The following is a 14246-nucleotide window of genomic DNA, read 5'->3' on the forward strand; positions in this document are numbered from 1 at the left end:
ACACAATTTAAAAAAGGAAAGGATTATTAAAGATACTCGTGGAAGATACCTGCTCCCATGCATTTTATTTAAGACATAACGGATATGGAGAAATGTAAAGGTTTTTAAGGATAATCTGTTAAATCACCTCCTTTTTAGATGCAGAAAACAAGCACTATGATGAACTGGAGAAAAGGGGCAGACAGATGAACAGCACTACTCTTAGTCAGAAGGACTCGGGCTCTTTTGCTTCTGAGAAAAGGAAAAGAAGACATAGTGGCCATATTTCTGATGATTGTAATGCACACATTCCAGAAAAATCACTTGTACTCTCTGTAAGTTGCACTTAATTTTAATGTATGTGTTTGTGTACACGCATGCACACACACTTCAGTAGCAGCATTAGCAACATCCCAAATAAAAGAATTGTTGTAATAAGTAGGGCTTATTATACCTGTTGAGGGAAAGTAGTTCAGTGATGCATCAGAAGGAGTGAGTAAATGTACTTCTGTCCACAACATCAGAGTACCCTTATTGGAGGAAAAAACGTTGTGAGAGGTGAATGACAGTGTTTCTTTCAAACAGGAGCATGGACTAAAAGAATTTTGAAAATAAGACATCTAACTGCTTAAGGGAAGCTTCTTTCACAGATGATATAGAGTTAGGGGCTAATTAGGGGCTTTAATACAAAAATTACTAAATATACCTGGGGTTGTTGAAATCTTGCAGATGTCTTCTTCCTCCCTTCTCCTCAGTTTATTGTACTCTTCCTTAAAGTTTTATTCTTATCCATCATTAAGATTTAAAAGACAAAAACAAAACAAAAAAAAACCCCAAACAAAACATAAACAAAAGACTGAGGGGAATCAGTCAAGTACAAAGATTTATATTCAAGCATTTGAATACAATAAAGGCATCCCTGTCACCTTCTGATTAAAACCCCACAGAGACAGGCAACTGCTGAATCCCGTTAGCCCAACCAGTGAGAGAGCTAGTGAAAAATAAGACATAGTTCCTTGTTCAGTTTGATTGGGGGTCATAATAAACTTCTAAAAGGTTGTCCCTTATGTCTTTATATAATAATAACCTTTGGAATATGAGGAGGGAGAAATTGTCCTGAACTGAGCATTAAATGTTGCTGTGTTACGCTGTAATTATTTTTTCTAGCACATAGCTAAATCTCAGCGATCACTGATATGAACCATCTAGAAATGTCAAGAAGTAAACTTCTATCCCGTCTCTGATTCCTGTTTCTAGGAAAAGCAAAGTTTGAGTTCAACTCCTGGCTGCAGAACACCCTGTGAGGACAGACAAGGTGACAGATCTAATACCGTTCTGGTGCTGGATTGTATTCCCCAGCCATTAGAGAGAGACTGTAAAGACGCTTCCACACACAAGCACTTAAGGCCTGCTCACAGCCGCACAGAAGAGTCTGGCTCAGAGTCTCCTCCCAGAAATTTGTCAGAGAAACAGCTTTCTGCCACCACTGAGGACGTGATTTTACCACGAGTTAGTGCAATCAGGAAATTGAAAATGGACCCATCTCAGTACCTGAGCAAGCTGCGGAACAGAATCTGCAGGGGTAATCAGCACCTTGTTTCCGTTGACCCAAGTATGTACTATGTCTGTGCTGCTGACAATTACTGTTGGGACACTTAGGTACTAGGAGAACTTGAGCCTGGCTGGCTAGCTGAAACACACAGAACAAAAGATTTGAAGATGGAGATCACGTTGTGTGTAATGCACTGTGCAGGTTACAGAACAGTGCCTGGAGTCAGAGGGTCTTGTACTTGAGAAACAGGATAGACAGGAAGATTTTAAAATTCCAGTCTTTATTTTGCAGCTGATTTTGTGGCTATGGAAAATGAGCCTGTACTTAAACTGATGCTTTAGCTGAGAAAAGATATTCTCTAGTTCGAAGCAGCTGAGTTGTGGCCTGTTTCTTTTAACAGCCAAATACTTTTAAGGATCTTGGATAGAAGGTGTTCATAAAGATACAAAGCAGTACTTGTTGCATGCACTTTCATGCACACAGATCTTGACTGGTTTGGGCAATGTACCTTGATATTACGTGCTGCAAGAGAGAATTCTTTACTTGTCTGAAATCCACAATGAATGAAATATTCTTAAGTCTGTGTCATGTAGTATATATACTTTTTTTTTTCCTCTTCAGTCGTCCTTTCCAGTGATGATGAAGATTCACCTTCTGAACCACAGTGCACAGAGCTGATGCAGGATAGTATCACTGAAATCAAAGAAACAGACCAACAGTCTGACTTCTCAGCCAAGCAGTTGGAAGACAAGATGGAAAGCCACACAGAGCAGGTAGTCTAGTTTTTGGCCTATGTATTGTTATGCCAACCCTTTATTTCTACAATGTTTGTTGTGGAAAATTATTGTTTATAGTCCCAACCACAAGCAAAATTCTCTGGCTCTGAAGCTTCGGTGTTTCTGCAACATACAGTGTATTTCCTGTTTTGAAAACAAACATTTGGAAATGTTTAATATCAGAAAACAAAGGATCCAATAATAACCCGAGCTAGAAATAGACATGATGAAGATACATCTGTGAAAAACTTTTCACACAGCGTTTTAAATTGATTGCAGTTTCTTCTCGTCAGCCAGTCCTCTGTTGTAATTCAGTGCATGGAGAAATTCAAGGATCTTTGCTGACAGCAGAGAGAGACAGGGTAAAGTTCCCTTTTCTGTGTGGCTAGCAGTAAAATATGATTCTAGAACTAGCCATAAAGGTTGTTGCCTCATTTTAGACTTCATTAGCCTTATGCTGCTTGCTTTGACCTGGATTTGAGTTATCCTGAAACAAGTCAAGAGCCATTGCTGCCTCTTCTCTCAGGTGCATCATTTTGATCATAAGCATTGAATTGGATCCTGAACCTTTGATATGAAAAGAGGGATATTATTTTGTTGCTCTGTTTGAGTTTTTACTTGGTTCTAGATTAGTAAAGTGCACAGATCATTTCTTGGCAATGAAGGTGAAACAAGATCTTTTTAGGCCCTTAAAGACGTTGTCAGTAATGGATGTGTTAACACTTAAAGCTTTTGTGTTATTTTTCATATGGAAGCTGACTTTGGGAGCAAATTCTTACCAGTGTGATGAAAACCTTTCCTAAGGTTACAGGAGGGAAGTATCTCATTTAAAGCCCTGTAGTAAATATACTTTTTCTTCCAGTTTTTAACAGAGTCAATTGAAGATAAAAGTCTGATCACCTTACCTTCTGAAAGAACACCTAGAAAACAGATGAACCCACCACTGGATGTTACATTTGATAGTCTATACATTGGGAGATTTAAATGCTTATCAAGAGGTCCTGCTAAGGTAAGTCATTCAAATTAAAATTCTGGTAGGCAAAGCCAGTGGTACTCAGTATGGAACCACTCAGTTTTGATTATTGTTGCATCAAATTCCTTTGGCTAAACAATGGAGTGTGTAGTCCATTACCGTGTACATTTGGATTGCTGTCAGAAAAGCTAACTGATTTTCTGTGGCCACAGTTTTCAGATGTAAAAGTTCTGTATAAATGCTGTACTTGAGAAGTCACACTGAGGATGCTTGTAATGAATTTTAACAGAAAATAATGGCAATATTAGTGGCCAATTAATGTCACTCAAAAGAAAAACCAGTTGCTTTTCTCAGAAATAGTAATGATTTAGAATAAAGTAATCCATAATGATCAGAGTTCAGATATATACTGTGCTCTAATCTTGCCTTTTAAACAGAAAATTGCTTGTTTTGTGGCTTTAAAGAGCATAAAAACAATACTAAAACCACTAGTGCATAGGCAACATGCTACTCACTGGGTGTAGAAACATAAGTGAAGATGTGCTTAAATGGAGTACCAGCTCCAGAAGTTTCAACAGGTCTTTGACCAGGCTCATTCTGTATATTGCAACTGAAAAAGAAATGTTTGAACCTGCATATGTTCTGTTGCTTTCAGTAAGACATCTTGAAATCTTGGATTGTAGTAATAATAAAAATTTTAGGTTTTCAGAAAACAGCAGTTTTGTGCAGCAGTTCTCATGCAGTTATGGAAACATTTCATGGTAACTTCCTAAATTAACAGACCAAAATAATTTGAAGGATGAATTGAGATAATTTTAGAATCAATGCTTTAGGTGTAAAGTAGACATTTTCCTTGGAGAACACAACTTCGTGCTTACTATGGTAATGTAGGAGAAACCTCCTCTGTCAATGTATATGAGAACCTTTTGTCAAAGTGACAATAAAGCACTCTTTATTTAGCAAAATCTCTTTGACATAGCAGCAGTGCAAGTGGAATCCTTCAAGGCCTTTAATTCAAAAATTATTTTAAATAGCAAAGTAGCACCCCAGTGTTGAACCGTTTCTATCGCGTCCTTAATTCAAATAGTGCATCTGACAACCTATCATGGGTTACTTTAGCTCCTTTTGTCTCAAGTGTTCATCTTTTTTTCTTCTTCTTCTTAAGGAGCCTATAGGCAGCTCTGCAACTTTATGCTCATTTCTCAGTGCATAGCATCTCTGCAAGTTATTTGCTGTCATTTAGGTTCTGCAGTATGTCTTCAGGAGTGTTCTTTCAGGTGAAATAGGCAATATGAAGTCTCAGACTTTGCATATTTGACTTGGTAGTGTCAGGCTAATGGTTGGACTTGGTGAATCGTGTTTTCCAACCTAAATGACTCTATGATATTATTTTCAGTGTATTTGGCTATAAGGAAAGACATGCAGATAATTAAAAATTCTTATATTGATTTAATCAATTTGTAAAAAGCAAAGTAATTTTTTTTTTATTATTCTTATTCCAGTTTACAACAAAGAATATTGTGATCCCACTCCAGGGTAAGAGAATTTTTTTCTTTAGGGTTCTCTTAACTGTATCTTTAAAGTATTGCATTAAAATACTAAGTATGTATTTCTGTTATGAGTAATTTATACTCTTACTTGCTTTCACAAAGACATTAGATAATTTTCACTTATTCACATTTTTCAGTAAAGGAGTTTTGGTGTCTATAATGTAATCCTTAATAACTTATCAGTTTCTTGTACTTTTAAGATGAACTTTGTAGTTTTAGTGGCCTTGCCTCCCATATTCTTCCATATCATAGGTGTTGAACTATAGTAAAAATGACTGCATATTTTTGAGGTGAAACATTCATCTTTTCAGATTAGGGATTTATACCCTCAGGTGAGTTACACAAAAATGTATGAGTCGACTAAAGATAAGAGGAATATAACTGTAGATATAACTGAATTGGATTGACCAAAAGCAAATAGGAGTTCGTGATTTTCAATTTTTTTTTTGTTTGCTTTTAGAAAAAATACAACTTTTTTGTTGTATTAAATTTGGGAAGAATCCCAAATTTAGATGTTTAGCTTTTGGGGTCACAGTTGGTAACTTTGTGTTACATAGTTTGATGTAACTGATTTCAGTGTTGAATTCTCGATATTTTATGTAACACCAGGAATAAAATCTACAAGTACTGTGTTAATAAGCTCTGGTTGTACTTAGATCTCAGCATGTAACTACTGTAACATGTATGACTGTGGCTGTTATAGGTATGGTTCTTTTAAATTCTGTTCTCTACAGTGGCTCTCAATAAGAATGTTAAGCTGACAGTGGATACTCTGGAACTCAGAAGGTTTGGCGTGTGGAGAAGTGATGGTGGCTCCTCTTCAACAATTATCATTTTTCTTTGGTTGTCTGTGGATTATGCAGAAAACATGGAAACCCAATTGGGAAAGTTAGTTATCAGCAAGCCATGTGAGTAATCTCTTTCCTTAAATGCAAAGGAAAGGTCTAATTTATGGCATGTCAATGAAGTGGTTATTTTACAGTTGTGTTTTTTGAATGTGGAGAAAAGCGTATTGCATTTTAAAGATAATGTGACCAGTTTTGCTTTTCTAAAATGCCTTGCTGTACTTGTATTTGGAAGAAAAAAATCCAACATAATATGATTCAAAACCACTGCTGTTTAATAAAAAGACCTCAAAACGCAGTTTAATTGTAATCTGTGTGAGAAAGCCCTTGTAACTAGGCTTGTGTATAAAGCATCTCTCCCTTTAAAATATATGGGATGTTTTACTTGTCCTTACTCCTGAGTATTGTATATGCTACAGAAAAGGCTTGGCAAGTAAAGATTGAGTTTTAGGGCCCAGAGTGTGTTTGTCTTCCTCAAAGTACTTAATTTGGGTTCCTACCTGCCATTTTGCTCCTGTGCTCCTCTGGGCTTATCAGGTGGGCTGTTGGTGGGCTGATGGCCCCTGTGATGAACCTGGTAGGGTATTATTTGGGCTCCCCTGCCTGCCATTGTCTCTCCTTGCTCCTTTGTGGGTGTGCCAACAAGTTCTTATCACATAATCTAATAGTTAGTACTATCCATTCTCTCCTTTTTCCAGCCAAACCTGGTGAATTTGTATTTCTTGAATTGTCCCAACCACTCACAGAATGGGAAGAAGACAGACTGACTGAACTGATTACAGATGTGAGCAAGAAGAACAGAGCACCAGATCTCGCTGAGTTTTTGTCTTTGAAGCAAGCATTTCCCTTGTTTAAGGATCTTTCTCCTGAAGAAAGCTCTTTTGTGAGTTACCATAAGGATCTACTAAAGCAATATATGCCAAAAAAGAATACCTCAGATGCTCATGAACCTGCAGTTCAGGTTAGTGTGTAGCTGTTGCTTTATTTATCGCCACCTGTTGGCATTCACACATTCTAGTAAATTTTCCATCAACCTTCTTTCTTAATCCATGGCTCAAAAAATATCAGTCATGATTGTTGCAAAATTTGCAGTCAACTAGGTTGTGTCCACAGAGAGAGTGTGTAGACCTCATCAGTGAGTAGCAAGTACCTATGCTTTAGATTGACTCATAGTTGTGTATATTTAGAGTAGGGATTTCCTGCCCTTGTGGTGTCTCCAGGGCAGCAAGTGGGAGTTAATGAAGTTATGAGTGGTGGAGACATTTTTTGGTTGAGCTGGAAAGGCAGCAGAGGAGGAGCTGTGTATATTGCTCTCCAGACACCTCTAGATGTACTTTCAAGCTTCTCCACAGCTTGAAATGCTGAATGATTCCTCAGGCTGCTGGGGAGATGTCTGTGGAAGTTAATGTGTTGTCATGGTTTAATCCCTCTGAGGAGTAAATGTCTAAATCCAATTCCACGTCATTACCACTTCAGAAATTACATATATTTGTTCCCACTAGTAAAAAGCACAGAGACAACAGATAAATATGATCCGTGAAACTGGGGACTTAAATAGTGAGCCAGCCAGTTCAAATCTGTATTGTTTTTCAGGCCAATTGTTTAAGGGCTGGATTTTCAAACCTTCCAAGCACACACAGCTCCAAGTAAGACGGTCTGATACTTGCCTCCATCCTTTCAGGTCATGTTTCTTCTCCAAAACCGATTCTGCATCACTTGACTAAATAATACTTGGACAGTTTTGGAGAGATTATGAACTAAGACCTGTCAGCATTTTAAAAGATCCATTAATTTTTTATTGCCTGAGCGGTGGCTTATTTGCCTAAATCCTGAAGGTTACACTTTTGCTCTCCAGCAAGAATCCTCTTCAGTGATACAGGTTACTCCTGTGGGCTTTAAACTTGAATTTTCTGTATTCTGTTTTACGTATGTATCAAACTGTATAATGCTTTTTACTACTATTACTGTTTGTGTTTTTTTTTCTGATAGGAATCAAACCTAAAAGTGGTCAGGCCCAGTTATGCCCTTGCAAATAAGCAGAATAGTGGTTGCTATTCTATCTCTTTGTCCTCTGCACTGAATGAAGAATGGAAAGAAGTAAGAGAAACAGGAGCAGTTAAGAAGTAAGTAATATTTCATATAAATGAGAAAGTAAAAGAAATTGAATAAATAAGTTGTTAAGTGAGGGCTTTTATTCCAACTACCATTCTTTAGTTGTTTTTGAAGTTGTGTGAAAGTTGCTCTAGATATCTAAAATATCCCCAAGTCTAAATGTAGTTATTCCTGTTCCATCCTGATAGTTAACAGACAGAATGGATGTATTACAGGATTACAGAAAATCTCACAGAAACTGAAGAATACCTGAACTGTGACTACAAGGTCACGTCATGGGTGCATCAATGGGGAGGGTAGGGACCTCAGGGGTTCTGTAAGTGTCCATCTAAGTCCATCTTAGCAGAACTATTGCTAACTTAAGATGAGCCTTTTTTAAAATCTAAACTATGTTTTCTTTCACTGTGTCACACTCTATTTATAACTGATATGTCATACAGTTTACTCGTTAGTACAGGAGCTTGGTTGAAAAAAGACACTTAGTGTATCAAGATGCTGGGAGAGCACTGACATGCCTCAGTTCTGTCTGCACTTGCCTCTTAGTGCTCATACTTTGTAGTACAGGAAACATTACCAGATTAAATTGCTCTTAAGAACCCTTGCCTTTTGCTGTCACTGTTTCTACTGACAGTATCACAGTTGGTTTTGCTTCTTCAACAGCAAAAATGCTCAGTTCATGGTTCCAGGTAATTAATATGGTTTTTAATCTGAAACCTTTTATGTACATTTTAAATACTAGTGGTAGGAGTAACTTGGGCAGTTTTAAACCACTTACAAATACATATGCTACATGAGGTGTAAGCCCAAGTTCTCTGACTGGAACTGTGGGAGTCCTTGTTGGGCTGTTCATTCAGACCATTTGTCCCCTAGTATTTCTTCACATTTTATATAGCCATTTGTCAACTACTTTTATGAAGAATAGAAAAACAAGATGAAGGTAAAAAATAGTCTCCTTTCAAAAGTTTTTCTCAAAGTTTCAGTGTGCATTGGAGTGAGTATTTCTTTTGAAACACTTAGCAGAAGAAATGGTAAAGGACTTTTAAGTAGTTCAAGAACTACTACTTTTAACAGGTTTCCTAGAAAATCTTCTACATGTGAAACAGCCATGCTAAGAAGAACGTCATGTAAAACAGTTTGTCACTGTTATCACGTGATTTATGTTTTCTAGTTTAATTGTTTACCCACCCCCACCTGCAAAAGGAGGACTGGGAGTCACAAGAGAAGACCTAGAGTGCTTAGAATATGGAGAGTTTCTCAATGATGTCATCATTGATTTCTATCTTAAGTAAGTAATCACAGTCCTGCTTGTACCCTTCTTTCTAGGGCCTGATCTGGACTTGAATGTTACTGTAAATTTTGGTCACTAAACACAGTACAACAATTTCAGGAGTAAAGAGTGTGATGAATTTGTATGTTGGACTTTTCTAAAAGCTTTTTTATATTCTTAGCAGTTTTATTTGTTTTAATTTAATTCTTTTTGTCCCTCTAAAGAGCTGTGATATAATCCAGACAGAATAACTGAAGGAAAAAAAGCCTTTTGGTGACCTTACACAACAGAAAGTGCTGAGCAGTGTTAAGTAGGCAGTTGAACAAAGTAGATGGTCTGCACTACTATTTTATGTACTAAGTTTGCATGAAGTGGAGCATCCTCTGCTATTCTTTGCAATTTCAGGCATTCTTCTGATGCAGATCTCCTGCAGAAAGGAACACAGCTAATACTTCTTGAGGAAGTTGTGCTTGGCTGAGCTACTCCATGCCACCCTGCTAAAGTTGCTTGTGAAAGCAATTTTTCAAAAACTGGCACCGTGGCCACCATTCCCTAAAGCTGAGGTTTATTTTCACTCTGTTGACTTAGACCTAAGAAGAATTCTGGTTTGTTGAAGGTTGTCAGCAAGAATTCCATTTTAGTTGGCATCCAGATGGCTGAAGGAGCAGGAGCCATAGGAAGCCTTGTCTAAAGGAGTGGGAAAGGCAATGTGTTACAAAGTGTTTCAATGGGATATTGCAGCAGACCCCCTTGTATTTTGCCCTAAAATAGAAATAAATAACGCAGCATGGTCCTCTCAACAGCTGTGGTTTCATCTCAACAGAAAAGAAAGATTTAAATTAAAGAATTTAATGCAATCATTGCAAAAACTTCTCTGCTTCTTAAATTTGTTAGACTTCCCACATTCTCAGTTTTCATTGTGTTGCAAGTTGTATCATGTATGACTGTGTTTCCCAAGTCATCAGATGAAGCTGGAGGCACTTTGTGTAGGATAACTGCAATTATGAGTGCTTTGGTCTTCTAGGATGACAGAAGAAACACTCAAGCTGATGTTTATAGTGAAATTATTGGCAGTGAAATAATAAGTACTTGCAGAATATTTGACTTAACTTTCACATGCTTAAATTGTCTGTTTTACTTCTGCAGGTTATTGTACTGACCTTTGCATGTTGCACTATGCTTTTTGTACATGCAGGAGTATAGCACTCCATAATAAATTCAGAAGCTTGAATACTGGAGCAAAAACCTAGGACAAAAAATTATTGCTTTCTTAGTAGTTGCTTGGCTGTTACACACTCTGATGTCCATGCATGTGAATAGTTAAAATAGAGCAGAGAGAAAAGTTTGGCATGATTAGTGGCTGTGAAGGCAACTGGTAGTAAGTATAACCTGAGTGTGATAAGTCATTAAAATAACTGTCCTTTTTTTATCAGTAATGGTAGTTTCTAGAAAAGGAGTTTAATCATTTCCTTTTTTTCCCTCTTTGGTAGGTACCTGTTGTTGGAGAAGGCACCAAAACGTCTTGCTGACCGTACACACATTTTTAGCAGTTTCTTCTATAAGTGCCTGACCAGGACAGAAAAAACCTCTGAGGGGGATGTCAAAGTTTCGTAAGTTTGTTTTAGGTGCCATTATGACCAGAAACAAGCTACCTATTTATGCCACTTGGAAGTTCTCCAGATCATCTACTGATTAGTACATGAAATAATAATTGGTGTTCTCCAAAGGATTAGTGGTCGAATATTGTAACTCACAATTAAGCATATTGGTGTTTTTCCTTAAAATCTACATGTGATTCATACTGAATATGAATGAAAATGTTATCACCTTTCTCCAACTTTGTCTGAATCTTTACTTCAGACAGTTATTTATGTATTTGATATTTTTATCAGAAACTCAGAGCAAAGTTCTATGAAATGTTGGTTTCTATTTCAACTTGTGCAAATTAAGAAAGCTGAAAATCTAAATTTAGTTTTCTTCTCAGAATTTTCTTATTCTCCTTTTATCATCTCCTCGTGCTTTATGTCTGTAGAACTGGAAATTAAATGTGCTCCTGCACTTAAATCTCTGGACTGGAGGGTATCTGTTTCTCTTCTGTTTGCTGCAGGTGTGCTAGATGACCCTGTGCAAGGCATTTAACTTTTTCCCTTCAAAAGATAAGGTTGTATAGACAGGCCTTCAAAAGTGGCATTGGAAAGTTTAATTCATGGATGTTTTTATATTGCTATAGATCTGTTTTTACACTGGTGTTTAGATGAGATTTTTGCATTTAGTGTAGTAAATAATAATTACTTGATAAATAACTGCAAGAACTCCATTCAAATCTATGAGTAATTTTTTTCCAGAAGAGTTTGAGATGGTTCAGAAATAGCTTGTTTGTCACTTGGGCTCAATGGTGTGCTGATTTATTTTTAATCCGTGGGGAAATTTCAAGAGTAAGTGAAAAACACATTGAGGGACTGGGGAGGGGTAGGAGTCCTAATTCCTCTGCTTGCTTTAACTAAATAGAACAAAACCAAATAACAGTTGTCATTTGGTTTCTTCAGAGTGGCACAGAGAAGACATAGAAGAGTAAGAACATGGACTCGTCGTATAAATATCTTCAGTAAAGATTATATCTTTGTGCCTGTGAATGAGGAGTAAGTCTGTGTGTTTTCAACACTTTTCCTGATATTTAAAGATTTAAATATTTGAATGTTGTGGTGGTAAAAATTTATGGCTGTAGGGTTGGATCATTGGACATGACACTTAAGATTTTGAAGAAGTTAACAGGTGTGAAATGGGTGATTTTGAAGTCTGTTCTAAAGACAAAATGCTTATTCAGTTGTCATTAGTAAACTTTGTGCTTTTGGTGTCTATAAAAAGTAGTTTGTAAAAGTAGTACTTCCGTAGTCTGTGCCTTGGCCTGGTTGAATAACTGACCTGGACATGGAAACTCTCTTGTAAAACTGAATAGTCATGGAGAGGTACACATGGAAAACAGGTGCAGAAAGAAATGAGGCTAAAGGTGTGCCAATACCTTCAGCTATATTCAAAACTGGGATCACCATCACATATTATTCCTTTTTTCTTTTTCCTTACATTTTGGGATGGGTGCCCAAACATTGATAATTGCTGTGATGAATTTTGGGTTTGTTTTTTTTCAAAGGAATTGATACTGATTTTTGCTGTTATGCCACAATGCAAAGTGAAAAAATGAATGAGAGGATTGGTATGAGATGCCATAAAGGAACATGGCAATGATGGTTATGTATCACAGAACAGTTGTTCATGAGCTCTCAGTATTATAAAAGCTTTTCATAGCCTTTTGAGAACCAAATGTTACACAGTTTTGACATTTTTCCCCCGTCTCCCTCCTGCTGGGCAGGTCTCATTGGTACATTGCAGTTATCTGTTTCCCTTGGTTAGAAGAAGCTGTGTATGAGGAGTGTCCCCCTCAGAATTCCTTATCTCACCAGTCTCCACTTCGGTCAGAGAGTGAGAACACTAGACCTGGTTCAGTGTTCTTCAAGGGTGAAGAAGAAATGGATTCTAACAGAATTTTATTCTCAAAAGGTAGGTAATCTAGAAAAGAATGTCAAGCAATATACAGTTCTAATAGTGTCTTAATCCTTGAAGGAGGGAAATTAAGTAAGAGATGGGTTTTAGGATATCAAGGCTGATGTAGTTTGGTATCACCATGCATAGCAAGGACTGCAAGGTATCTGCAACTCTGGAAAATACTGGAAGGGACATGTAAAATCAGTGATGATTGGGAAGTCATTTCAGTAAGAATTTTATCAGGAAAATTACCCTCAGTAACTCTGCTATTTGAACATTCAGATGGGAATGTTCAAAATTAGTTTATAAATTAGTTCTTCACTATCATATTTTGAGCACTAATAATCAGGAACTTGAAAGTAAAAAAATTTTGGTTAGAAAATATTTTCTTAAAGACTTACTAATTTGTTTTTTTATACTAGGTGGCAATGAAATTGCTGCTGCTGCTTCAGTTCTAGATTCAGCTATTTCTAAAGTAAGTACCTTTTTGTACTGACAGAAAAAATGTATTACTCTAGTTCTGAAGGCTGTGAGACTTTGACCAAGTGATTTTGCATCATCTTTTTTGCAGTAGCTGTCAATGTTTGCATAGCCTGCAGTATGTGCAAGACATTTTTGATTCGCCTTAAGTCCTCCTTTGCCTACCTATGTTGCTCTGCTGTGCTTTCACATGTTTTTAAAAATGATTTATCTGTCCTTCTGAAGTGAGAGCTTCTCTCACTACCTTTATATCTATGAAGATGGTAGTTTGTAATTGCTGTTGGTTTCTTTAAAGATTATTTTCTTTTCTTTTCTCTCAGATCTCCCTAAGTAATTCCAAAAGGCAGATTTGTAAAAGGTATGTTTCAGTTTTCTTTCTAATTTTGTAACATTAAATTACATTAAGAAATTCTGCAGTAATTCAGTTATTTTTCATAAAGCCACAGCTGTAGGTACTTGTCCATTTTTACCACATTGGTTCAGATATTGATGCTCTTGGTAAACTCTATTCAAATAAAATACTTGCTTCAGTAGTGTGATAATGAAAGACTGCAATGATTTGTTTGTTTATTTTTGTTGTATACAGGCCTTGTATACTCATCTTAGATTCTTTGAAAGCTGGTTCTGTGCAGAAAACAGTTCAGGTTTTGAGAGAGTAAGTAACTACAATTTCTATCTTTTAACAAGAGGTGCTGCTGGTCGTATTTCTATATTCAAAATACTTTTTTTAAACTAATACTTTGAAATTTAAGTGATCGGTTTTCCAAAAGACTGATGTTCATTTTTTTGATGGCAGTTACAGAATTACAGTGTTAAATCCACTCCTATATATGTGCAAAAATGTAGAAAGTAGACTGAAGCTGTCTAAAAGTTTGATGTGTCAGTACAGTTAGAGTGGAATGGTATTATTTGTTTTGAAAAGTGAGAGTAAAAATATATTCAGTCTTTTATGTGATAAGTATGTAAGTATTGGAAGAATGTCCTAAAAATTTCAGTACTTTTACATGTTCCTCATTACTTCAACATCTATCAACAACTTTTTAAAAAGTTGTTAGATATTTGAATCAAAACAGAATTGTTCATTTTCTGCTGGCCTTCTAGGATGAATCCAGGAAGAATCTGTGTGATAGCCAGGAAAGATTCCTGGAGTTATTCCTTAAGATTTAAAAATG

At 36.6% G+C, this 14246-nt stretch overlaps 1 protein-coding gene across 4 annotated transcripts in view; it reads left to right on the plus strand.

The window, feature by feature from the left end:
• SENP7 (SUMO specific peptidase 7) overlaps positions 1–14246 on the plus strand; it is a 31928-nt gene that overhangs the window by 15848 nt on the left and 1834 nt on the right. For 3 of the 4 annotated variants that reach the window (XM_018074727.3, XM_018074729.3, XM_018074730.3), the window contains 15 exons: positions 139–314; positions 1237–1591; positions 2153–2304; positions 3170–3316; positions 4783–4816; positions 5565–5738; positions 6374–6636; positions 7665–7798; positions 8956–9072; positions 10545–10664; positions 11601–11693; positions 12422–12609; positions 13017–13069; positions 13395–13432; positions 13661–13729. In XM_018074727.3, the coding sequence (XP_017930216.3) occupies positions 139–314; positions 1237–1591; positions 2153–2304; positions 3170–3316; positions 4783–4816; positions 5565–5738; positions 6374–6636; positions 7665–7798; positions 8956–9072; positions 10545–10664; positions 11601–11693; positions 12422–12609; positions 13017–13069; positions 13395–13432; positions 13661–13729 (2113 nt within the window). The remainder of the gene's footprint in view (positions 1–138; positions 315–1236; positions 1592–2152; positions 2305–3169; positions 3317–4782; positions 4817–5564; positions 5739–6373; positions 6637–7664; positions 7799–8955; positions 9073–10544; positions 10665–11600; positions 11694–12421; positions 12610–13016; positions 13070–13394; positions 13433–13660; positions 13730–14246) is intronic. The other variant, XM_018074728.3, reaches the window with a different exon arrangement.

Source organism: Manacus vitellinus, unplaced genomic scaffold (assembly GCF_001715985.3).
Source record: "Manacus vitellinus isolate BGI_N305 unplaced genomic scaffold, ASM171598v3 scaffold_28_pilon, whole genome shotgun sequence".
Lineage (NCBI taxonomy): Eukaryota > Metazoa > Chordata > Aves > Passeriformes > Pipridae > Manacus > Manacus vitellinus.